Source organism: Eimeria necatrix, genomic scaffold, assembly GCF_000499385.1.
Source record: "Eimeria necatrix Houghton genomic scaffold, Enh_scaff13, whole genome shotgun sequence".
NCBI classification, from domain to species: Eukaryota; Apicomplexa; class Conoidasida; order Eucoccidiorida; family Eimeriidae; genus Eimeria; species Eimeria necatrix.
In genome coordinates, this window is record NW_013652052.1 from 25,956 (window position 1) to 50,751 (window position 24,796).

Here is a 24,796-nt window from a genome sequence, read left to right on the forward strand (position 1 = left end):
AAGAATTTTTACCTGCCAGCCTGCTTGAAACGGCAGCGACGGCAAAGGCAGCAGGCAAGTGAGCAACAAAAGCAGAAGCAGCACCGCTGGAAGAAGCACTACTAGCGGCTGCAGGGAAAGACCTAGAGAGCTCGGATGGAAACAGGGGCTTTGAAGGAAGCTTGGACGAGAACGGTTTTGTTTCTTTGGTGCTCTTCTTTGTAATCATCTCTTCCTCTTTTCCTTAAGCTTGTTATTTTTACCAAGCATTTCTGTCATTTTCTCAGTATGCGCATTCACTTCTTAGCCTCTGCGTTCTCTATTGCTACACCTTTTCTTGAGCAGCTCTCTGGTATAGTGCAGCGCAGGAACAGCTGAACGCTTTTTTAGGAGTTTGGTCAAGGCGCAAACGCGCCATGTTCATGTGGAAGTGGCTTGCTGTTGTTTACGTTGGAAAATTCAGCTGGATAAACAAATTAAACTGATAAAAAATATGTTGTAGTTTTTATTGTGTACTGTGGCAAGCTGCAGTGTCGTGAGCTTACTTGCAAACCAGGATTTGAAGCAACTCCAAGCAGAATTTATGTATCGAGCAAGCTAGTTTATGATTCATGCATATGCTTGCAACGTACGTACAGATTTGACATGCGATATGCTTGCATGCAATGCATGCATGCATTTGCTCCGCAAATTAGATTAATGTAGATGTTCCTGCCGTTTCTTTGATTTCTGGCACGGAACTCATTAAAATGGCTCGAGAACTATTCTGAAGGTCATTTTGCGGCGGTGGAAAGCTTTTCTCGTGGGTATATGTGTGAGTGGGCTTCAAAGAGCCGAGCTTTTCGAGCGAAACCGTGACACAGTTCTCTTCTAGTGCCTTGATAAAAGGCACAAGTGCCATGCATTATTGTGTCGTCTCCCTCCTGAAGCCCACTGTAGGCTCTTTTCTTTTAGCCGGCATACCTCGGACGCCTGCGCACCCATTGTAGGTGCTCTGAGCACAAGCATAGTAATAACCTCAGCTGTAAGGCGGAAGATTGCGATCACCTCAGCTCGTCGCTGACTTCACTTTTGTACTGAAAAAGGTCGTTGTTGCATCCTAGGTCGTATGCCCATCTGCCCGGCTGGTCCTTTGCGCCCCATAGGATCACTTTTTAGATGAAGCGAAAGTGAAGGGCGAATTCATCTATACGCTTTTTTCTATTCTGGCATTTTGTCTCACAACCACAGTTTTGTTCAGCAAAACTGGAAAAAAACGAAACGTCACCTCCCTGTTCGCACGTCAATCATAGAAAGTTACTACGCCTACTGTCAGAACGAATCTTCATTTTTTGTGCAATGCGTGTTGGAAAGAGCTAGCTGAGGAAAATTCGAACCCATCGGCTACTCTACAGTATATCCTTCCCGCTCAAGTTGTGGTTGCCTCATGTGATTCTTCTTTGTGTTCTGTGGGCATAAAAGTGCTGAAACATTCAGCCTTTTCTATTCTTCAAAGCTGTTAGGTCCAAAGTTGAAGTGACGGTTAAGGAGTCTATTGCACTGAAATACTTCAAAATGCGCCAATGATACTTCATCAAAGACCCAGTTTCTTGCATTGGGCAGGTGATACATCTTTCCAGGTTGCCGCTGCTGTTGCTGCCGCAAGCTAAAAAGGTAGTGAGAGTGACATCTACAATGAAGACTGACCAGGGGTCTTCCACACAACGACTTTGCGCTGTGCAGCCCACAGTGGCAGTGTAGTACTTCTCTGCCAGCCAGAAGGAACGCATACGCAAGATTTTTATATCATTCTTCAAGTCTACACGTTATATTTGACACGCGGATACTCATGCGCCAAAATATATACATATACATTAGAAAATTGTGGAATAACACATACATGCAATATGCAAATGTGCATTGAACGACGAGTATTGCTATGAATTAAACCTATGCATGTGTGGATAAAATCGCGCTTGCACCCAAAAAAAATAAATGCAGGGAAATCGCAAAAGCAGCCGTAATAAGCAAGAAAGAGACAAACTTTAAACCCGCGAGCATCCCAATAAATCTTGATCCATATTTTTTAATCAGCGACGTCCACCACAGTGAGGAACGGCAATTTCTTGAATGCTCTACGCTGTTTTTGCTATAGCTAAAATTGCTTCAAATAAAATGTGCAAGCACTTCCCTATTGTAGCATGCCCTGGCCTTCATTTGACCCGCCGCCAGTTCCCAGCCTCTTTATAAAGGAAACGCAAAAATAGAGCAAAACCGAATAAAGACAGGCAACACAGGTCACATCAAGGAGATACAAACAGCACAACAAAACGTGGACATAAGTGCAGTGGCGAAATACAAGAAAACTGCGACAGCAATCGCTTTGCGTGTGGAGCGTCTTCCCCATGGCCTCTGTCTGAGGCTTATCTGTCGGCATTTCTCTATGCACCTGCAGCTCTTGTCGATCCGTTTGCTGCTGCTGCTGCCTCAACATGTGCCGCTGCTCCCCTGCCACCGCTGAACCTTCCGCTGTTGCTGTCGGCATTCCCTCCAGTGCCGACAGGTGTAAAAACAAAAGCCCTACATCACTGCGTCATAGTTTAATGCATTTGCCTCTGCTGCTGCTCTCCCTTCCGTTGCTTCAAGTATCACGCCCAAATCAAGGCCATAGAGGGACGCAACCGACTTTTTAATGGCTGCAAGGAGCGTCTTTCATTTTCTTTGGATCTTCTGCATCCATCACGCCCGAGTGGCTCGTTTCTTGAAAAGTTTGGGAAGCATCAAGTCGATCATGGTAGGACCCAGGTGTCATAAACAACTTTAGAGTTGTCCTCAACCCTTAGATGGTGCCTTACAGCCTAAAGGCCGATAACAGGCTCTTCAAACAGACACCTCAGTGCGTCTTCCTTGGGGCTTCTACGAGACTGCAAAAAGCCTAGGACTCTACCAGAGGTTATTTTAGGGGCCTCCAAAAACCTCAGTAGAGGGACCCAATAGAGGTATCTCAAAGCTTTCTGTGCTGAGGTCCTAAGAGGTCCCTTGGAGAGGACCTTGAAAGCGCTGCCGTGGGTGCTCATACAAAAGGTCCTGTAGCCAAAAGCCATGGCAGAAGTCAGGAGACTAAAACCACTCGTTTTTCATGCCAGAGAATCAAGAAAACGAAAAGGAAAGATAAAGAGCGCCCCACAACTTTAATAAATAAAACCCGTGAAGCTTGCAGAAGAGGGACGAGGGTTCCCAGACAGGCGAGAACGGGACGACGTAAGGTAGGAGAAGCACAATTATCGCGCTTTCCAGAGTGACCTCGAGATCTGTGTGGCTTCCGTCAGCCTTGCTCTCCTGCTGCAAATCCTGCTCCAGGAGTGTCCGCTGGATTCCTTGCTGCAGTTCGTGCTGCAGGGGCTTTTGCGGCGCATCCTACATCGTGTTTCTGCTGCGGCGTTTGGCGCAGATCTTTTTGCTGTTCCTACTGCACACGCTTGGGCTGCATCTTGTATTCAAACTTTTCATGCGAGTGTTTCTCCGACAACGCCTGCTGCAGCTCCTTCTGCAGGTGTTTGCGCCGCACCTTTTTCCGCCTGAGTTTGTGCTTCATCTTCCGCACGTCATGCAAACGATTTCGCACCTTCTGCTTCTCCTATTGTTGTAGATGCTTCCGCAACTTCTGCCGCCTGAACTGTGGTGCTCGTTGCAGGTTCATGCTGTGAATCTCTTGCTGTAGTTCCCGCTGCGGACGTTTGCGGTGCATCTCCTGCAATGCTTACTCCAAGTACTCGTGCTGCAGCATTCGCTTCAGCTTCTGCTTCGACTTACACTGCAGATTCCGTTTCAATTTCTGCTCTGGCTTCCGCTGCAGCTTCCGCTGCAGCTTCAGTTTCCGCTGCAGCTTCAGCTTCCGCTGCAGCTTCAGCTTCTGCTGCAGCTTCAGCCGCATCTTCCGCTACAGCTTTTGCTCCGGATTCCGCAGCAGCTTCCGCTTCAGCTTCTGCTCCACTTTCTGCTTCAGCTTCCAGTGCAGCTTCCGCTAAAACTGCTGGTGCGCCTTGCGCTCCCCAAAAATTTGCGGAAAAGTCTGAAGGGACTGCCGAGACAGATATAGAACGATGAACGCGACGACGGGCACGACGACGGCAAGAACGACGGGGCAAGGTAGCAGCACCGTGTGATCCCGAGTCAGCAGAATCAGCAACTTCAACCGAAGAGTGTGAAGAGTCGGCTGCGACACTAGGAGAAGATGCTTCCAAGGAGGGATGAGGAGGAACAAAAGGGCCCTGGTACATGGGAACAGGACCAACAGGAACTGGGGGGTAGACGGGAAGAGAATCGGCAGAAGGCGGTGGGTATTCGGGATGAGGACCGACAGGAGGGGGTGGAAAGACGGGAACAGCGACCATGGGAAGGGATGGGTACGTAGGAGGGCCAATAGGGGGGAGTGGGTAGGTGGGAGGTACAGCGGGACGGGGCCCGTAGTCAGGAGGACCAAAAGGAGGGGGTGGATAGGCAGAAGGACCAGCGAAAGCGGGTGGATAGGCAGGAGAAGGACCAATGGGAGGGGGTGGATAAGGAGGAAAATGACCATTGGGAGGGGGTGGGTATGGGGGTGAAGGACCAACGGGAGGGGGTGGATAGGGGGGTGAAGGACCAACGGGAGGGGGTGGATAGGGAGGAGAAGGACCAATGGGAGGGGGTGGATACGCAGCATTAGGGCCAACACCAGGGGGTAGGAAGGCAGGAGAAGGACCGGCTGGACGGGGTGTGTAAACGGAAGGAGGGCCAAAAGCTGGCCCTGGGTACGTGGAATCAACACTAGCTGCAGGAGGTGGGTTAACCGGATCAGGAGCAACAGGAGGCTGCAGGTGCTCAGGAGGAACATTTGGAGGAAGTGAGTTATCGGCAGCCGAGCCAGCTGGAGAACCTAGATAGTCAGTAGGAGATTTAACAGGAGACGGTTGGTGTTGACTAGGGGGGTCAGCAGGAGAGGATGGGCTATCGGTAGCAGGATCACTGGGAGGTGGGTGCTCAGCAGCAGGATCCTCCGCAGGTAGCTGGCCCGTTTGATCACCAGCAGGAGGGGCTGCGTAGGCGGGATTTGGATCAGCAGAAGGGGGTGGGTAGGCGGGATTTGGACCAACAGGAGGGGGTGGGTAGCCAAGGAAAACACCAAGGAGGTGGGGTGGATACACAAAAGGACCAGCCGGAGGGGGTGGGTAGGCGGGGTGAGGGCCTACAGGAGGGGGTGGGAAAGCAGGATGAGGACCAAAAGGAGGGGGTGGGTAGGCCGGATGTGCACCAACAGGCGCGGTTGGGTAGCCGGGATGAGGGCCACCAAAAGCGGGGAACAACTCATGAGGATCACTGGGCATTTGGACGAAGGCATTGGGACCGAAAGGAGGATCTGGGTGCGTGGGAACAGGACCAACAGGAGGTGCACCGGGAGGAGGTGGACCAAAAGGAGGGCCTGGGTAGGTGGGGAAACGGCCAGGAACAGGATGCCGGAATGTGCCGCCATTGTCAGCGGAAGGACGTTGGCTGCCTCGAGGGGTGAAGGCTCGAGGACGAGGAAACCCGCGGGCTGGGTAGCCAGTAGGAGGACCAGCAGGCGGTCCTAAGTAAGGCGGAAAAGTGCCAAAAGGAGGGCCTGTGAAAGCCGGAGGAGCACCAGGAAGCTGTGGGTGGAAGGCAACGAGACCTATAGAAGGGCATGAGCCAACCCCAGGAGGACAGAAAGGATTTTGTTCGGCAGCGTTAGGATCAAGAGGCTGGGGTCCGGAGGAAGCATGCGCATCAACAGGAGGGGTAGAAGCGGCAGAAGCAGCAGAAGACGTAACAGATGGAGCTTCTGGGCAGGGGAGAGCACCACCAACAGAAAGACTTGATGCTGCAGAAGAACTGTCAACTGCAGAGCCTTCAGAGGAGGAAGCGCCAGTATGGGTGTCTGGCAAGGTGGAATGGGCATCACCGGGAGGGGCGGAGGCAGAGGTAGGATACTGAACAACTGGAGATGAGGGGGCAGCGGGATGGTCAACGGGCGGGGCCGAGGCAGCTGCGGGATAATCAGGAATGGGGCTTGAGACAGCTGAACGATAATCACTCGAAACGGCTGAGGAGGAAGAAGGCCCTTCAGCAGGTGGGTCTGAGGCAGCAGAGCCATCATCAGGGCCGTCTGAAACAGAAGGGGGATCTGAATCAATCTGCTCTAAAGCGGTAGAAAGATCTGTAGCAGGCGACTCTGATCCGACGGAACAGCGTGCAGAACGCTGAGGCGAGGCGGCAGAAGCATCAGTAGCAAGAGACTCTGAGGAGGAAGAGGCTTGACGAACGAGAGGCTCTGGGGAGGAAGAAGCAGGAGGAACATGAGGCTCTGGAGCAGAAGAGGAATCTGGAGCAGGCGGCGCTGAGCAAGGACGGGGTTCCGAGGGTCCAGGTGGCTCTGACAAGACGGAAGCATTATCAGATGTATCATCACCGCCAGAGGAACCATGCTGCGGTGGTTTCGAAGCTTCGGGACGATCATCTGGATGTGCCTCTACCGTGCTGGAAGGATCCTCAACAGGCTGGGTTACCGTCGTGATATGGTAAACGCCAGCTGCAGGTGGAACGACCGCAGGACCATGAACAAATGGGATTACGGGGGGGAAAGGAATAACAGGAGCCAGGATAACGCCGGGGGGAGGGGCTAAGGTGGGGGGAGGGGCATGCAGAGTCTGCAGGTAAGTAGGGGCAAACGCACTGGTACTTGGTGCGGTAGTAAAAACAGGAGGTGCGACAGCAAAAGCAGCAGGTGCGGCAGCAAAAACAGCAGCAGCAACTTCAGCAGGGTCTGGCAACGCTGCAGCGCTATCCCCCGCAGCTTCAAGGCTGCTTTGCGCAGCAGCCGCACCACCATCTGTATGAGCAGCAGCTTCTGCGGCAGCTGCTGAAGGGGCCTCCGCGGGGGCCCCTGCAGCAGCTTCTGCTCGGGCCTCAGGTGGAGGCCTGGTCAAAATCACACGCGGCCGGGAATCTGGAGCAGCGACAGCCCCAGAACCCGCCTCAGCAGCAGCAGAGCTGGGCTCCACACTGCTTGCTTCCTTTGCTGCAGCACTCCTACAAGCCTCTGCTGCAGCTCTTGCTGCAGCCTCAGCTGCAGCCCTAGCGGCTCTGCGGTACCTCTCGGGCACTGTGCGTGTGCGGCGCCAGAAGCCGGGGCCAGGAACAGGAGTAGGGCGGCGGCCCGGGGAAGAACTGGCAGCAGCAGAGGCAGCAGCAGGGGCAGCACGCGCAGCAGCAGGGGCAGCACGCGCAGCAGCAGGGGCAGAAGCAGGGGCAGCAGCAGGGGCAGAAGCAGGGGCAGCAGCGGCAGCAGCAGGGGCAGCAGCAGGGGCAGAAGCCGGGGCAGCAGCAGGGGCAGCAGCAGGGGCAGCAGCAGGGGCCGCGGGGGCAGCAGCTGCAGCGCCCGAGTCGCTGGCCGCAGCGTCGTCGCTCTCCGTCGCAGTTTCGGCGGCCTCCGCCTCCGCAGCGGCAGCGCGGGCCGTGGCGCGAGCAGCAGCGCGAGCAGCAGCAAAAGCAGCAGCACGAGCAGCAGCACGCGGGACAGTGCCTGCTGCGTCTGCTGCTGCAGTGTGGTGGGCCATGGGGAGCGGCAGCGCACTGCGGGGCACCCGCAACTTGGCCTCGTACTTGAGGCAGTTGGCCTGCTCGCTGAGGACTTCCTGCATGCGCCTGTCCGCGACGCCCAAGAGCCTGCGGAGCTGCGAAAGCAAAGACAAGTCCTGCAGCCTCTTGGCCATGCTGGCGTTGTCCAGGAAGATGCGGTGTTTGAACTTGGGCTCGCAGGCGAGCATCCAGGCCGCGAGGTTGACGTTGGAGCCGGCGTTGCCCATGCGAGTTCGCTTCAAGGCCGTGAAAAAGCCCGTCAGGGCCATTCCCAGAGCCCGCGGCACGCAGCTCATATACCTGCGGACTCTGCAGTCGCCGGCGGGGCCGCCCGCCGCCTCCTCCGCCCTCCAGAGGCTGCTGAAGGCTCTGCTGCGGCGCACGCCGCGCTGCACCCACGGCAAGAGCGAGTTCAGGGCCCGCACGGCCTGGGCCACGGTGGCCCTGCCCATGGTGACTGCGGTGAAGAGGGCCTCCGTGGCCGCGGGGGGCCCCGGCAGGGGCCCCCAGGGCCTGCGGCCGCGCGCGTTGCCCAGGAAACGCATCACGCGGCGCCCGCGGCGAGACATCGTGCAGAAGCGCTTGCGGAAGTACCAGGGCGCCAGCAAGTCGCGGCCCTGGTCCTGCACTTCGTCGGCCACGGCCTCCCACTGCTGCACCACCCAGGGGTCTGCGAAGAAGCGCACGAAGGCCAGCTCTTGAATGGCCACTGCCAGCAGCAGCACGGAGCAGCCCAGCGAGCTCCGGTCGTCCAGCAGCGGCAGCACCCGCCGGCCCAGCTTCAGCATGTCAGTCAACTCCTTGAAGAACAAAATGGCCCGCTCGTGCACCCGCTCCGTCGTCAGCCGCTCTATGGGCCTCGCCGCGGCCTGCATCAGCGCCTGGCGGTACTCCGGAGTCAGGCAAGAAGACCAGCGGCCCCTGCTGCTCGGCCCCGCCTCCTCTTCTTCGCTGAAGGCCTCTTCCTTCTCCCCGCCGGAGCTGCTGCCCTCCTCGGAGGCCGCGAGCGCCCGTGCGGAGCCGCGCCGCTGCAGCCACGCGCGCTGTCCCGCGTAGCACCGAAAAATCAGGTAACCCACAGCTAGCAGAACCACTGCTGCAGCAGCCAAGTAGCTGCCTCTGGACGTCGCCGGCCGCTTCCAGGCCCCCGCGAACTCCAGACTCCCTTTCGAGGGTTCCAACTGCAACTGAGCTGCTGCCTGCGGAGCCTCCATGCTGCCGCGGCCGCTGCTCGTCGGCGCGATCCAGTTCGAGTCGCTGGCCTTGTCTGTAAGCTCGCCGCCGGCCGCGGCGGCCGAGAATACCTGCGTTCCTGTTTCCGCAGCAGCCACCGCTGCCGCCAGACCTATAAACCCTCCAATAAAACACTGAGAAACATTTTGCCAGAAGCAGCTGCCGCTGCAGCGGCTGAGGCCGCTGCCAGCGTAGCGCCCTACCCGCATCGCCTCCAGCCACACTCAGTATGGCGATCCCCAAAATTCGACCCCAACAAAACGCCAAATTTCAAGGAGGGCCTACGAAGCCCGTAGTAAGGAGTCGTAGTTTCGGCCTTTGCTTGTGTCTTTGTTGCTCTTTTGCGCGCAGCCGATGACCTGCCTCAGACGCCTGGCTGCAGCACAAGCACTACTTCGTAGTGCACGCAGCGCCCCAGAGCCTGTTTGGCTCTTTTTTGTTCCTTGGAGAGAAGAAATAAACCCCGAAAAAAAATTATTATTAGAAAAAAGATTCCCTGAGGGCTCCCCACAGACGCCACCGGGCCGCATTACTTGTCCACTGCGGCAATGGTGGGAAGCCACGTTAACAGGGAAGGCAGTGAAAGCGATATGTCCACCAGAGTGAAACTCAGGCAACTAATACTATTTTTCATCGTTAAGCTTTATATTTCAGAGTTTCTCCCGCCGTTTCAAAGATAACCCGTTGAGCCGCGGTGTGTCCTGTCCTTCTGTTTCACGGGGCCACTGGCAGATGGAGCAGCCGAAGAAGAGCTGCTTCCGTATCCGTCGTAGTCTAGGTGGTTAGGATACGCGGCTCTCACCCGCGCGACCCGGGTTCAAGTCCCGGCGACGGAACGTTTTGTTTGCTTTCTTTTATCAGTCTAACTAAGCTCCCTAATTGGTTTTTGATGCTAATGTTGCTTCTTTTCCACTTAAGCACTCTCAGCCCTATTCTCGCCGCTACAGCGCAAAGCGCAGCAGGCAGCTGCGCGGCGCTGTGTAACAACAGGATATCGACGGCTGCTGCCGGCCCACTGGAGTGAAGCGAAGCGCAACTAATTGTCTCCGATGGGCTTTTTAAGAAGAGAAACTAAAAAGGGAGTCGTGTGGAATTAAATATAATGAATGTACTCCAGCCCGCTTCAGGCCAGTGCCCGCCACCACTCCAGGTGGGGGCAGCTACACAATCTGCTGGTTCTGGCTGTGGCTCAAGGGTTAGCATTTTGAGTCTTTAAGTCCGTTTACATTTAGAAGAAAACAGAAGGAAAATTAAGGGACTTGCGGAGTATCCTTTTTGGCAGCCTGCGGCGTGACCTGCATGTGCTGCCGCTGTTTCGTTGCGCCTGGGATCCCCGCTGCGCGACACAGGGGTTTGCGGCGGCTCTTCACTGGGTGTTTTGCCTCTTTTTGTGTCTCTTTTTTGTTCTTTAGATCGCATGAAGGGCAATTGGGGCCTTTAGTCTCTGTCTCGGCGCGGCTTGCAGTGCCGCCTCTGTCCCCCTCAGTCTGTCGCCCAGATGCTGTTCTTGAAGACGGGCTCCAAGCCTAAACCCTAAACCCTAAACCCTCGGGGGACTTCTCAAACCCTCCTCGATGTAGTTGGTGGCGCGTCTCTGTGTCTCTTTCCTGCCTGGCGGCGGCTCTGCCTTCTCTCCTGGACTCTGCGCTCCTTGGGGCCTCCGCCAGCTGGCTGTTTGTGTCTCCAGCGGGCCTCTTGACCACTCAAAGGCCTCCTTGGAGAGCCATTTGCTTCTTTTTAGCATTCTTGCGAGGATTTAAAATGGTTGAAATTCGAATTGCCCACACCTCGTCCACTGTCGATGCAGCCAAGCCTCTCCAGCAGCACCACGGGCTCTCTCAGCCCAAGTCCGCGGCCGCGCAGGGGCCCCCCCTGGGGGCCCCCCTGCATCCCCAGGAGGCGCTGTTTCCGCGGCCGCTGGCTTGCTGCGGGATCTCCGCAGCAGCTGCTGCTGCTGCGGAGCGGCCGCGCAGCAGCTGCAGCAGCAGCAGCAGCGGGGAGCGTTTCGTGAGCAGCAGCAGCAGCAGCATGGAGACGGAGGGCCTGTGCGTGGGGCTGCGGAGCGTGGCGATTGAGCCGACGTGCAGCAGCAGCCCGCCGCAGCTTGGGGCGCAGCAGCAGCAGCGCGCAGCAGCAGCAGCAGCAGCGGCTCGCGCTGCTGCGGCGAGCCTCGCAGCAGAGGGGCCCCCCGGGGGCCCCCCGAGCCCCAAAGACCGCCAGGGGGGCCCCCGAGAAGTGACTTTTGGATTTATTACCTTTCTTTTCTGCGGAGTGGCCTCGCTGGTGTGCTGGCAGTCGCTGCTGGGCATGCTGCCCTACATCGAGCAGCACGCCTACGGGGGGGCCCCCTACGGCAACAGCGTCTTAGGCATTTACCAAGTGGGGTGCATTGCTGTTCAATTATTATTTATTTTCTTTATTGATGCAATGAAACCCTCTTTGGTGGTTTCTGCGGTGCTCTGCGACGCCGCGCTGGCCGCGCTGCTGCCGCTCGTGCTCACCAGGTGTACGTACACCCCAAGCCTCCTCCTCTTCCACGCCGTCGCTCTCCTCTTCGGAGTCTGCGCTGGGATCGTCTCCGGGGGATCGATTGCCCTCGCCTCCTCCCTCCCCTTTGGCTTCATTGGCTCCTTCTCCATGGGTCCGTCTGCTGCTCCTGCTGCTGCTGCTGCTGCTGCTGCTGCTGCTCGGGAGCCGCTGCTGTTGGTGCCGCCGCGCGGCCGCTGCTGCTGCCCCGGAGCAGCTGCTGCACCTGCTGCTGCGGAGACGCTGCTGCTGCTGCTGCGGACTCGCTGCTGCTGCTCTGAATCGCTGCTGCACCTGCCGCTGCAGAGTCGCGGCTGCTGCGGAGTCGCTGCTGCTGCTGCTGAGGGATTGCTGCTGGTGCTGCGGAGTAGCTGCTGCTGCTGCAAAGTAGCTGCTGCCGCTGCTGCTGCAAAGCAGCTGCTGCCGCTGCTGCCGCGGAGTCGCTGCTGCAGCTGCTGCGGAGTAGCTGCTGCTGCTGCGGAGCCGCTGCTGCTGCTGCTGCTGGGGAATCGCTGCTGTGGAATCGCTGCTGCTGCTGCTGCTGCGTTGTCTTGGGGGGAGTCCTCGTCTGTTCCGCTTCTGCAAGGCTTCTGCAGCTGCTGATGGGCCGCCACGGCAGCTGCTGCTGCTGGGCCTTCCCGCCTGCTGCTGCTCGTCTGCCATTCCTGCTGCTGCTGCTGCTGCTGCTGCTGCTGCTGCTTCCCTGCAGGTCAGGGTGTGTGCGGCATCGTCGCCTTCGTAGTTAACTTGGTGGCCTCGCGCTACCTCTTCGACTTGGCCACTTATCAAGGAGCCGTGCACATGTTCTGGTGAGCACAGCTAGCTGCACAGCTAGCTGCACAGCTAGCTGCACAGCTAGCTGCATAGCTAGCTGCATAGCTAGCTGCATAGCTTGCTGCACAGCTAGCTGCATAGCTTGCTGCACAGCTAGTTGCATTGCTAGCTGCACAGCTAGCTGCATAGCTAGCTGCACAGCTAGCTGCATAGCTAGCTGCACAGCTAGCTGCACAGCTAGTTGCGTGGCTAGCTGCACGGCTAGTTGCATGGCTAGCTGCACAGCTAGCCGCGCAGCCAGCTGCGGGCGCGTCTAGCCGGCGGCCACAGCTAGCCAACCCGTAGCTAGCCGCTGGCTAGCAGCTAGCCGCTGGGTAGTCAGGCAGCAAGTGGCTAGCTGGCTGCAGCATGAGGCGCAGCAGCAGAGGCCGTTAGGCCCCACTTTGTTTTTGCTGCGCCATCCGTGGAGCTGCTGCTGCTGCTGCTTCTGTTTTTGCTGCAGGCTGGTTTTTGGGGCAAGTGCAGCGGTGTCTCTGGTGTCAGCTGTGCTGCTGCTGGCGTCGCTGCAGCAGCCGTGGGCTCGCGGAGGGCTGCAGCGGTACTGGGTGGCGAAGCGCGCGCGGGCAGCAGCAGCAGCAGCAGCAGCAGCAGCAGCACAGGAAGAGCAGGAGGGCTCCCGGACGCGGTGCGGCGTGTGGTCGCTGTCGTGCGCGTGCTCTGCTGCAGCAGCTGCTGCTCCGCAGCCGCCGCAGCAGCAAAGCGCGTGGCAGCGTTTCCTGCGGCGGTGGAGAGGAACCCACGCAGCAGCAGCAGAAGCAGCAGCAGCAGTGAGAGCAGCAGGAGACGCGCGGACGCAGGAGCTGGTGGTGATCCGCAAGGGCGCGGGGAGCAGCAGCAGCAGCCTGACGAGCCCGCGCAGCAGCAGCAGCAGCTTCTGGCGGCTGCAGCCCGAAGGCGCCGAGACGGAAGGCGCCCCCGCAGCAGCAGCAGCAGCAGCAGCAGCAGCAGCAGCAGGGGAGATCGACGAGAGCACGCTGCCGTCGCGCGGCTGGCGGCACGTTGCTGCTGCCAGCTGGCCGTACTTGTTCAGCGTGTTCTTCACGCTGGCTGTGAGCATGCACTTGTACCCGCGGGTGGGGCCAATTGGCTGGAGCAGCAGCAGCAAAAGTGCAGCAAATGAACAATATATAATATTATTTGGAGTGTTTTGCATGGGGGACTTCGTGGGAAAGGCGCTGCCGGACCTGTCGAGACACCCCAGGCTCCGCTGGCTGCGGCTCTCCCGCCGCGCGCTGCTGCTGCTGGTGCTGCTGCGGCCGCTGCTGGGAATCTTCTTTGTTCTCGGCACTGTCTTCGTGGAACATCCCTTTTTTAATTCTTTTGCTCTTTACTTTTTCCTAATTGCTGCTCTCGCGGTCACCAACGGCTGCTGCGCCACCACTGCCATTGCTGGCGCCTGTGCTGCTGTCCCAAGATTCGAGGAAAAGGAAATCGTCGGGCCTGCTGCAGTGCTGCTGCTGCTCCTGGGCATTGCCTGTGGGGTCTACTCTGCCTACATCTACTGAGCAGCAGCAGCAGCAGCAACAGCAACAACAGCAACAGCAACAGCAGCAGCTGCGGCGGCACGGCAGGCCTTGCTGCTGCAACAAGCGGCAGTGGCAGCAACTGCATAGCCAGCAACTAGAACAGCGCTGCAGCAGCTGGTTCCCAATGGATGTGGCTCCCACTACAGCAGCAGCAGCAGCTGCTGCAGCAGGAGCAGCAGGTGGCCCTTTGGTTTGGTTTTGGCAGCTTCAGGAGCGCTGAGTGCCAAAGGCAAAGAGAGAAAAAGGAAGAAGACAGAGAAGATGAGCGACTAAATAAAGGAATGGACAGAAAGACCAAGAGGCGAACAGATGCGCTGTTGCTGCAGCAGCAGCAACAGCAGCAGCAGCATTATTTGTGCCTGCTGCATGCAGCCTCGGCGGGGGCTGCATGTACATCATTAACTCGAAAAACGTTGAACAGCAGGGGCAGCAGCAACTGCAGCAGCTGCTGCTGCCGCTGAGTGCTGCAGCGAAAGTCCTTCGCAGTGCAGCAGCAGCAACAGCAGCAGCGAGCTCGCCCTCTCCCTGCAGTCACTAGGGACCGTTGCTTTCTTTGGCGGAGTGCATGCGCCGTAATATTGCATGTTGGTCATCATATGTACGTACATTTCATCTGCAGCAACAGCAGCAGCAGCAGCAGCAGCAGCAGCAGCAGCCATAGCTTTGACAGACGCCAAGTTGTACAGCTAGACGAATAGTACGGCGCCGTAAGGGTCCTGCGCCGGGCCCAAGGCGCTCCAGCCCCCTGGCAAGCTAGCTGGCTCAAACGACCAGCTAGCTGGCTAGCTAGCCAGCTAGCTGGCTAGCTGACCAGCTAGCTGGCTTGCTCGGCGGCTAGCTACTGGCCGGAAAGCTGCCGGCCAGCCAAGCCCATTGTTAGTATTCCTCGGCCCGTCTCTGCAGCTAGCTGGAACCAGCCACCGAAGCAGTGGTGGCTGGCGAGCTAGCTGCCCAGCTAGACCCCAGCCTAGCTAGCTAGCTAGCTGGCTCGTCCGCCAGCCAGCCAGCTGGCTAGCTAAATAGCTAGCTAGCCAGCTAGCTAGCCATTAATTTGCCTATATTTGCCGCGGTGGTTTTCCAGCACTTGCTGGGAATGCCCTCAGCGCAACAAACAGGAAACCACCCAAATTAAAAACAGCGAGGACGGGGCAGCCACAAAGAAATAAGAACTAGAGTGCAGCAGCAGCAGCAGCCGCAGAGGCAACAGCAGCAGCAGCGACAGCTAAGCACCGGCAGCAGCGGCCACAGTTGCAGCAGCAGCAGCAGCAGCAGCAGCAGCAAAGCGTAGACGGACGAAATTATCAAGCTGTTTTAAAGGAGCCAAACTCAAAGTCAGGCCCCATTGCGAATGCAGCGGGGCGGCAGAGGCGCACTGGGCCTGCCGTAACTGCTGCTGCTGTGGCTGCTGCTGCTGCTGCTGCTGCTGCTGCTGCTGCTTGTAGCAGGAGCAGGCTGCGAGACGGGTCTACAGTTGCTAGCCCTGGGAAGACACATATGACTCAATGGCACCGGAGACTTCCCGCTGCCCTCCAATAGGCCTAGCGGGGCTTCGCGGGGCCCCATGCGCTTCGCCTAAAGGGCCCCCGGGGGCCCCCTGGGGGCCCCCAGGGGGCCCCCAGGGGGCCCCCTGGGGGCCCCGAGGGCCCCCTGCCCGCCCCTGCGGCTTCGGAAGGCGCGTCAAAGACTCCCTGCGGGACTAGCGCGGCCCCGGGGCCCCCCGGGCTCCTGTGGGGCCCCTCGGGGGCCCCTCGGGGGCCCCTCGGGCTTCTGTGGGGCCCCCCGGCGGCCCCCCAGGGAAGCCCCGCCGGCGAACCCCAGGGGCCCCCCGGGGGCCACCAGGTGAGGCCAAGGGCAGCAGGCTCTGAGGGAGAGACTCCTTGTGTCGGCTTCTTTCGAAAGAACTCGCGCTGCGTAAAGCCGGTGGGGCTGTCTCTTACTCCTCTCTTTGTTTTGTGTAGGGCGGGGGCCCCCAGACCCCTTTTCTGGGGGCCCCAGAAGCCTTGTGCTGGGGCCCCCTTGAACTTGAGAAAGAACTAAACTAGGAGAGCCTCAAACCCTGACAAACAGGATATATATTTGTTTGTTTGTGTCCCGAAGAAAACGCCCAAGGCCTCTTTAGGCCCACTTTGTGTCTTGGCCAGCCACGGGCTTCTCGGGGGCCCCCTGGGGCCCCCCAGCGTGCCTTTGGGGGCCCCCGTGGCTCCGCCAGTACGCGCATCGAAAGTAAGGCGCAACGGAAGTCAAGTGTTGCGTGGGGGCCCCTCCGGGGCCCCCCAGGGACCCCTCGGGGGCCCCCCGGGGACCCCTCGGGGCCCCCCCGGGGACTCCTGGGGGCCCCTGGGGGCCCCTGGGGGCCCCTGGGGGCCCCCGAAGGAGCCCCCAGTGAACTTTGCCCTCCTTTGGGGCTTTGCATGCGGCCCAAGATGAGTCAACCCAGAAGAGAGTCCGGGGAACTGGAAGGCGAGGGGATGTGAGTTTCCGCCTGAGAGGAACACAAAGAAGCTGCGGGGCTGGGGGCTGGGCTGTTGGCTTTGCTGGACTTTGGCCTGCTTCTGCATTGTCTGGAGCGGCTCTTGAACGCGGCCCCCGTGCGCCGGCGCGGCGGCCGCTGCTGCTGCTGCGGCTGCTGCTGCTGCTGCGGCTGCTGCGGCTGCTGCTGCTGCGGCTGCGGCTGCTGTGGCTGCGGTTCCTGCGGCAGCAGCTGCTGCTGCGCCTGCGCCCCTGGCCCCAGCAGCACAGGCCGCGGCTCCGGCTGCGCCTGACCGCCCGGCAGCGCCCCTCGGCCCGCTGCTGCTGCTGCTGCTGCTGCTGCTGCTGCTGCCTCTCTCTCCACACTCAGTATGAAGGAGTCCAGCAAATCAACTTGCCGATTCCATAAGTGAATGCAGTAGGAACCCTCAGCAGAAGAGCCATCTGCCTGTGCGCTTAACTCGAGAAGTTCGGCAGAGGGTTCCCCGAGGTGTCTGTACACCTGAGGCTGGTCGGGAAAGCTAGCGCACATGAGCAGCAGAAATGAACTAATTCTGGTGTTTGCAATTGCTGCAGTAAGTCCAGCTGCTGCTGCAGATCCTCCTGCTGCAGCTGCTTTGGCCGGGCGGCGGGATAAAAGCTCTGCTGCTGCTCGTGCCGGTGTCTTTGTTTCCTTGAGCCTGCTTACGGGCTAGCAGATGTCTGCTGCCAAAGACAAAAAGAATAAAACTTTAGAAGTGAAGGCTGCTGCTGCTGCTGCTGCTGCCTGACCGCCGGTCTGCCTCCCCACGTGGGCAGCAAAGACAGCCGATGAAGCGACAAGCCGGGGGGCAAAACGAGGTACTGAAGGTCACTGTTGTTGTACGGCAGAGACAGAAAATAAAAAGAAGTCTATATAAATATATTCTTGTTGCTTAGCTAATAGTTTTGTGAAATGCGGCGGCAGAAAAAAGCAGGAGAGCAGATCAGCGCGCGCCGATCGATCACGGATGAGCCGCAGCAGCAGCGACTTTCGCTGCCGGTGCTGCCCATTGCTGCTGCTGTTGCTGCTGCTGCTGCTGCTGCCGTGAGCTTCGGTTTAGCCCAGGCAACCCCGCAGGCCTTTCTTTCTAAATAAGTATTTATTAACTTTGCAAAAGAAAGGAAGAGACAAAAGCAAACATAGAAACTGGAGTAGGAGGCGTGGCGTCCGTCGGCAGCTAGGCGGTTCACCCATCCCTGTTGCCGTGTCTGTCGATTTCCATCTCTGGCTAGTCCAACTTTATTCAAACTTATGCATTAAATACAATTTAACAAATGTTTTTCGTGAATTTACTCCGGAATGCTAATATCCAGCCCTAGACATGTTCCCCTCATGCTGTCCAGACTGCATCGATACCAGTGGTGCTCCAGCGGCTTCGGGTTCTGGTGAACATCTTGATTTGGCAATTTGCAAGTTTGGGTAATTAATGAGTCATTAATAATCCCACTCATTTCTTTTCTTTTAATGTTTTCACAGTATCAAATTTCCTCGAAGCTTTGACTGCCGGTGTCACCTCAGGCATGCAGGAGCTACAGACTCCCCGGAAACGACATATGCAGCAGCAAACAACAGTAGCCTCCAAACATTGTTTGTACATTCTTCATTTCCTCTTTATAGAGTCATTAAGGCTTATTTAAGGCCTGAAGGCTGCTTTTGTTTGCTGCAGTGGCCAGCCAAGTTGCCTGTCTTCGCGTCACTGCTGTAACCCACAAACAGCCTCATTCAGTAAGGATTAAAACTCTGCTGCACTCCGCCCGTGCAGGTTCGAACCCCACTACTGTTGCTGTTAGGCAATTTAGATTAAAAATGGCAAAGTGGGGGCCATTTGGTGGCGAGAAAGTCCACCAGCAGTGCCTAGTAGCAGCAGTTTATGAATTTGCACAGACACAGCCAGATACCCAGCGAGCTAGTTAGCAGCTAGCTAGCTAGCTAGCTAGCTAGCTATAAGGCTAACCGAGTAGCTAGAAAGGCAGCTACTCACTCAACTAGTTAGCCACCTGAAACAGCAACTGTTTCAGTAAGAAGCACTTTGCAATTTCCGCAGTTTCGACAATCACTAAACGGGGTTTCTTGAATGTTTCTTTCCTTAGTAACAGCGCTTTCTCTAAGGAAGCTCTCGCCGCTCTAGTTATGCATTTGGGCTGGAGGTGTGGCGCATTTTCCTGGCAGAGTTGTCGCATTATTTGCAGCTTCTGGGTTTTCATCTCCTTGGCCTGAAAACCCTCTTAGTGCAGAATAGTACAGGAGGCTTTGAGGGTTTTTTCTCTTTATGAAACTGTGTGCAGGGCTGCCTGGGTTGGCGGGGAACTGGGGCAGTATCACGGTCTATTATGTATATATATTTTTATATATATTATGTATATATATTTATATATATATTTGCCTGTATATATACATCTTTATATACCTATTTATATATTGCAGGAACTGGCCACAATTGCGCAAGACGCGCTGCATGTTTGGAAGTCAGTATTCCCTTCACTGAGGCTCCAAGGGTCAACAATGCCAGTGGAGCTAACAGGGAAGTCATATTATTCACGCGTTTTCAATTTATATTCTTGCAAGTGTGTTGTAGCGGAAATCATTACTCCTATGCAATAGCAAAGTCCCCTAAACCTGGCCAATTCTGAAAATAAAATATTACACACACTTTTGACGCCATGAGCAAATGAATCCGTGCATCGCATTGCAACTAAATTGCTGAAGAAAGAAGCTAGCAAGTGGAAGTGAGGGCATCAGCGACAGCCACAATGACAGGCAAACGAAACAGTATCTTTCAGAATTTAGTTGCTATTCCGTTAAGTGCATCCTAACGCCACAGAAGAGGCAGTGCCCGAGACTGGCACACAACTCACAACATTAAGAGAAACATTTCAAAAAGAGGAAACGACTGATATCGCCAGGAGAGCCAAGGAAAGCCAAGAAAAGCCAACAGATACTCGCAGGATTCGGGAGAGGCGTTGGAAAGGGGTGGAAACTGTTATACTGGCCAATACAAAGGGGCGCAAGACAGGCGTTTCAGCCAACACTATTTATATAAATATGCATTAGAGCAATTCATGAGTCTACCGAATGCAAGAACTGGGTTTCTGAAAATGCCTACTCACTTGCCCGCGAAACAACGAACCCGCCGGCCTTCGTGCACAAGCCGCAGCAGCGCACACTAAAAAAGGCGAAGTTCTCCGCTTTCCAATATAATTTGTTGAATTAAGCAAAACACACTCCATGGCGGTTCTGGTACAACAGTATTCAGCACCTAGGCAGGCTTGGTATTCATTCACCCACCAACGAAGTGCCCAGAAGCACTACGCATTACTGTGACCCCCGGTATTCGCAGCATGCAGAAGTTTAGTATTGCGAAAGATGAACAAAAATATTACTGTAAGGTGTGCAGCTGAGAATAGCTGCAAGGTGGATTCCGGAACCTGCGCTTCTTGGGGCCCGAGGCGAAAGTGCTTACTGTTCACGATTTCCGTGAAGAGTGCCTAAAGCCCCAAAAAACAAAGTTTCAGTATGCATATATGCTTTCAGCAGATAAGAGAACCTTTTTGTTGGTAATTAATAACAGTTCTGTCAGACTGAAGCCGCAGCACACGCATTCCTCTTTTGGAAGGAGCGCTCACGCCTGGTATGTGCTGAAAAACTAATTGGCACCAAATGCTGCGACAAGTGGCTCCTTTCTTGTAAAGAAAGTGTGAATATCTTTGTTGGCGAGGACTAGAGCTGATTGGATCTTCAATGCATGCTGCGTAGTCCTGGCGACTACACCTGTTCAGCAATTCGTGACAATAGCCCCTGAGAGGCCACTGCTACCGAAGTTTAAGATATATTTTAGACAAGGCTGGTTAAACTTTTGCTAACTTCCTATTACCGTCTCGCAAGCTTGTATACATCATTTCATAATGCTGTATTTCCTTGGCAGGGAGGATGGCATGCCGGCAAGAAATTGAGCGAACTTCTCACCACATCACAAACAAGCTTTTCCGAAAATGCTTGGTCTTTTGGTATTTACTTTCTGCTGACACTATAGCTACTTCATCCAGAAACTCAATAAGAGCTGGTAGAATCGAGTAAGCCGGTTATGCCTACGCAGTTGGCAAGAGAGCGCTACTCTGCTGCCTGTCGCTCTCAACTTTGCACACTTACGTATACAAAACTGCAATCCAGATAGCTATTACATAATTACATGTATTCAGGAATTTTAGGTTCCTTTAGTGAAAAAGTAGTAGTATTTTTCATACTCCGATTCCCCCTGGCAGTGGAACAGTCCCATCCAGCCCCGATGAACTATCAAAAAGCATGCACGGGATGCTCCACTAAAAGCAAAATGGCACAGTGTATAAAGCTGCCTGATGCTTTTTAGTATTCGTTTCTTTCCTACTTTGACTGCGGGCAATAATGCAGATTCCAGCTAATTAATTCCATGGATGAAATGGATGCATGCAGAGTACAACTCCACAAAGACCACTAACCACACATCGTTTTGCCTGCTTTTGCACGCATTCTATTACAGCACTACAAGAATGAATCGCGGGATTACTTGAATTTTTTGTCTATGAACTGAGGCGCGCTGGACCCAGCTCGAAACAAACTTTACGCCTAGTACACAACACGATTGAGCTCGAAAAACTTGGTAAACTTCACCAACTTTGCACATTATTTTTAGGTGTAGAATGCGCATAACTGCATACGGAACTGCAGAACAAGCGGGGCACTCGACAAAAAGTCATTTCATGCAACTGTTTCAATTCTCTTTGATGTCTAGCACTGGCATCGAGCGAAAGCAAGTTGTTGCATGCCCTTGCTTTTGAGCACTTCAGATAGACAAAGATTAAGAGAATAAAATAAAAAATGTCTAAGAAAGCCCCAGATCGGGGCCAGATCACGAGCACACGAAGATGAAGCCACTTGCGCTTTGGGGCTGGACACAGTAGCATAAATGAGGCGAAGATCAATATCGCTGTCAGGATTCAAGCAAATGATGCCTGGAATCAAAAATCAATTGCATTAAAAAGGAAAAAATGTGTCCAGAGTAGTAAAAAGTGGCATTATGAGCTGGAATGACATGAACCACAAAGTTGGCTTGCCTCGGTTGGTGAGAGGCCACTAATGCAACTGAGCACTCAACGCTGCAGGGAGTGGTGATCAGCCTTTTTAATCTTTTAAATTAACTCATTTCCAATTTTATAACGTGTGAAATGAAGTGCAGTGAGCACTCAGAAAGCATAGCACTACAATCTAGGTACTTAGTTTAGGAGGCACAGAGAGGCACCCAGCCGAGCTAACTGCACGGAAATTCGTGCCCAAGCAGCCTATCTCACATAAATGTTGAGAGGTTTAACAAAAATTACATTTTTTAAGGTAATATGTTCACAATCTGGGAACTCGGGAGGGTTGGGGCCCCTCGGCAGAAGTGCCTCTTGGGCTAGTACTAGAAGACCCGCCAGGTCAGCAAAGAGGTAAGCCGATGCACTCCAGCGTGTACAGACAGATCAGCATGCTCATTATTTTATACTATTATTCAATAAAAGACAAAAAAGGGTTTTTTGTATTTCGTGGCCTGTCAGGATGAGCTGCATGCAGTAAAAGACAGTCTAAATATACTTTCACCCATAGTTCTGCGGGAGTCATAAAGATGGGCAATCACTGGAGTGCAGATTGCACTATGAATCCGATCCTGAACATGAAAGACAGAAATGTGAAAGACCAAAATGGAAATGGAAATGCCGAGAACAAGGCTTGGCTTCCACATTCTTGTCAGTTACCAGCCATCCTGGTGAAAGTGTTTGTACATCTTTGCACAGTGTTGGGAGTGTTTTTAGCCATCCTGAAAACACTCCCAACACTATGCAAAGATGTACAAACATTTTCTAAGGTCAATAATTAGCTTTGGAAGTCCCAGACCTCTAAAAAGATTCAAAAAACTGGGCTTTGGCGGTCCCAGAAACGCAGCATGCGAAGTTCTGCCAGATGGCAAAAAGCTTAACTTGACTACAGAGCCTACAGGGCCTATTCACCTTTATAATTCTTTCATTTTTGTGCTTTGCATGCGGGTCGAAGTGCAAATGTGTTGCATGCAATTAGCAGTGCCTCTCAAGGCCATTTTTCTTTCCCACTGTAGTTCGCGGCGCAGCTCTTCGCGGCTGCGGAGTGGCCGCAACAAAGCCGCGATCTTTTTGATTGCTGAATTACATAAATTGAAATAAAAAGAAAAACAATTTCAAAACCCTCAGTTGAGCTCTGTGGGGCTTCTGTAAGAGTAGCTCCAGCCCCTTGCATGCATGCATCGGGGGGCTTTTGGGTGCAGTGGCAGGCGGCAGAGTGGGACTGGATCTTATTGGATCTTATTCCTCTTAAGCAATAAGTCTCCTTTTATTCATCAAATTATATTAAATGAAAGTTAATTTTAGATAGAATGCAGAGAAGAAAACACAAAATGTACAGAGAACAAGAACACAAGATGATTCAAATCCTTTTCTTTGTAGCCAGTGATCTGAGTCCGGCCTGAAGTATTTCAATTGTTTTCCACCGTCTAGAAATTGCAATTTTTCTAAAATACAAATTCCGGCGAACAAGACAGAAGCTGGTTCGAGTTTCCTTGCGTTTGCCAAAGTGCACAGAAGGTGATTCCCAAATGAAGGAAATGAAGGCAAAAATGGCTTTTTCCAAATTCAAAATGGACCATTTTTGCTTTACTTTTGAAAACTTCTGTTTATGTGTGGCGATACTTCATGAATTTGAAAAGATATGTCCGGAAATATATCTCTTAAAAACATTTTGTAGAAAATGTGTTTCGAGTTCTGTTTGCCTTTGCTGTAGTGTTAGCCCATGAGTTTGGAAATTCAACTCTGCGAACAGAACCATTTCATAAATATTTTATTTCCAAGTCCTGTTTGCTTGTCTGTTAATGCCAGTGCATGCACTTGGAAATATATTTCTTAAAAATAAAGACTTATCATACACATTATGTGAAATATATTTCTTAAAAATAAAGACTTATCATACACATTATGTGCCAAAATTCCTATTTAGTGCATGAACTTGGAAATATATTTCTTAAAAATAATGGCATTTTTTGTAGTGTGTGCACACATTTTGTCCCAAAATTCTGTTTGCCTCTGTTATAATGTTTGTGCATGAACTTGAAAATGCAATCCTTAAAAATGAGAGCATTTTGCCGTTTGCATCTGTTAAGATGTTATTGCATGAGCTTGCAAATAAAATTCTCGAAAATAAAAGCACTTAATAAATATTATATTTCCAAATTCTGTTTGTTTCTGTCATAATATTATTGCAAGAACTTGAAAATATATTTCTTGTAAAAAAGGCATTTCTCAAACATCTTGTTCTTAATTTCCGTTTGCCTCCGTCACAATGTTGCTGCACAAACTTGGAAATAAAATTCTTAAAAATAAAAAAAAACGTTCCATAAATGGAAATAAAGTCCTTAAAAATAAAAAAACTTCCCATAAACTTATTTCCAAACTATTTCTCCGTCTCGTACTATTGTTGCATAAACTTTTTAAAAATTAGATTCTCAAAATAGAACAGCCCCGCATTATAATTTGGAAAATTTATTTTATGAAAAGTTTGCAGCTAAGGACGAGCGGCACACAGAAAAAAGAATTTTTAACTTTTTCATTGTATAAGTTCCAAACTTTCCAGGAAACACAAAATCTTTTTTGAAGGTCTTTACTATTCAAAAAAAGAATCTTCTCTTAAAAGCATTTTACTTTTTTCAAGAAAAGAATCTTTTCCTAAAAGCATTTCATTTTTCATTAAAAAATTAATATCCAAAAATTGACAAAGTGCTTCACAGCTTCAAATTTGGAAAAGCCCTACGCGAAATATCTAATTAGGAATTACATTTTAATTAAATGTTTGAACCAAATATTGGATTTGGAATTATATTTTGATTAAATGTTTTAACCAAACTTTAAATTGGGAATTATATTTTAATTAAATCTTTTAAAGACTCTTATTTGCTGCTTCTGTCCCGCCCAGGCCTTCAACATAAATCATTTCTGCACTTCATTTAATTAAATTCTTTTTTGTTTAAACCATTTTTGCATTTCACTTACTTAAATTTTTCTTTTCTTAAATTGCAGAACTCCACTTTGGCCCAGGGGGCCCCCCACGGCCAAATCTGTGGGGCCCAGGGGCCAGCAGGGGGGCCCCAAGCCCCCCTTAAGGCCATTTTTTGGTCTTTATTTATTTATTTATTTATCAAATATTTATTTGGTCATAATGTGAAAACCCAGGAGGCCCCAAAAGCCTCTGGGGGGCCCCATGGGCCCCAAAAGCTGCTATTGCAAAGAAATACCCCCAATAATGGCCCTGCAGGGGCCCCCTGGGGTCCCCTGGGGCCCCCCGGGGCCCCCCAGGGGCCCCCCAGGGGCCCCCCTGGGGCCCCTCTGGGGCCCCCCGGGGCCCCTGGGGCCCCTGGGGCCTTGGGGGCCTGGGGGGCCCCGGGGGCCCCTGGCTGGCTGTGAGCCCCTGTGGGGCAAAGGGGGGCCTCGAGGCCTCCAGAGCACTCGAGGGGGCCCCAAACCCTCGAAGTTCTTGCAAACAGCCAGACCCTAAACCCTAAACC

General features: G+C 53.5%; 3 protein-coding genes across 3 annotated transcripts; 1 reads left to right on the top strand and 2 right to left on the bottom strand.

Annotated features, from left to right (window-relative positions):
* Positions 1-3,767: 3,767 nt before the first annotated feature.
* On the bottom strand, positions 3,768-9,035 carry ENH_00012760 (hypothetical protein, conserved; the record flags this gene model as incomplete). Its single annotated transcript, XM_013578761.1, has 1 exon — positions 3,768-9,035. One exon carries the CDS (start codon positions 9,033-9,035, stop codon positions 3,768-3,770), a length of 5,268 nt encoding a protein of 1,755 aa, XP_013434215.1.
* Positions 9,036-10,587: 1,552 nt separating this feature from the next.
* ENH_00012770 (hypothetical protein, conserved) lies at positions 10,588-13,691 on the top strand (the record flags this gene model as incomplete). Its single annotated transcript, XM_013578762.1, is given in 3 exon segments — positions 10,588-11,467; positions 12,629-12,954; positions 12,960-13,691. Coding segments are annotated over 3 exon segments (1,938 nt in total).
* A 2,449-nt stretch (positions 13,692-16,140) lies between these two features.
* On the bottom strand, positions 16,141-16,713 carry ENH_00012780 (hypothetical protein, conserved; the record flags this gene model as incomplete). Its single annotated transcript, XM_013578763.1, has 1 exon — positions 16,141-16,713. The coding sequence occupies one exon, from the start codon at positions 16,711-16,713 to the stop codon at positions 16,141-16,143; it is 573 nt and encodes a 190-aa protein (XP_013434217.1).
* Positions 16,714-24,796: the final 8,083 nt, after the last annotated feature.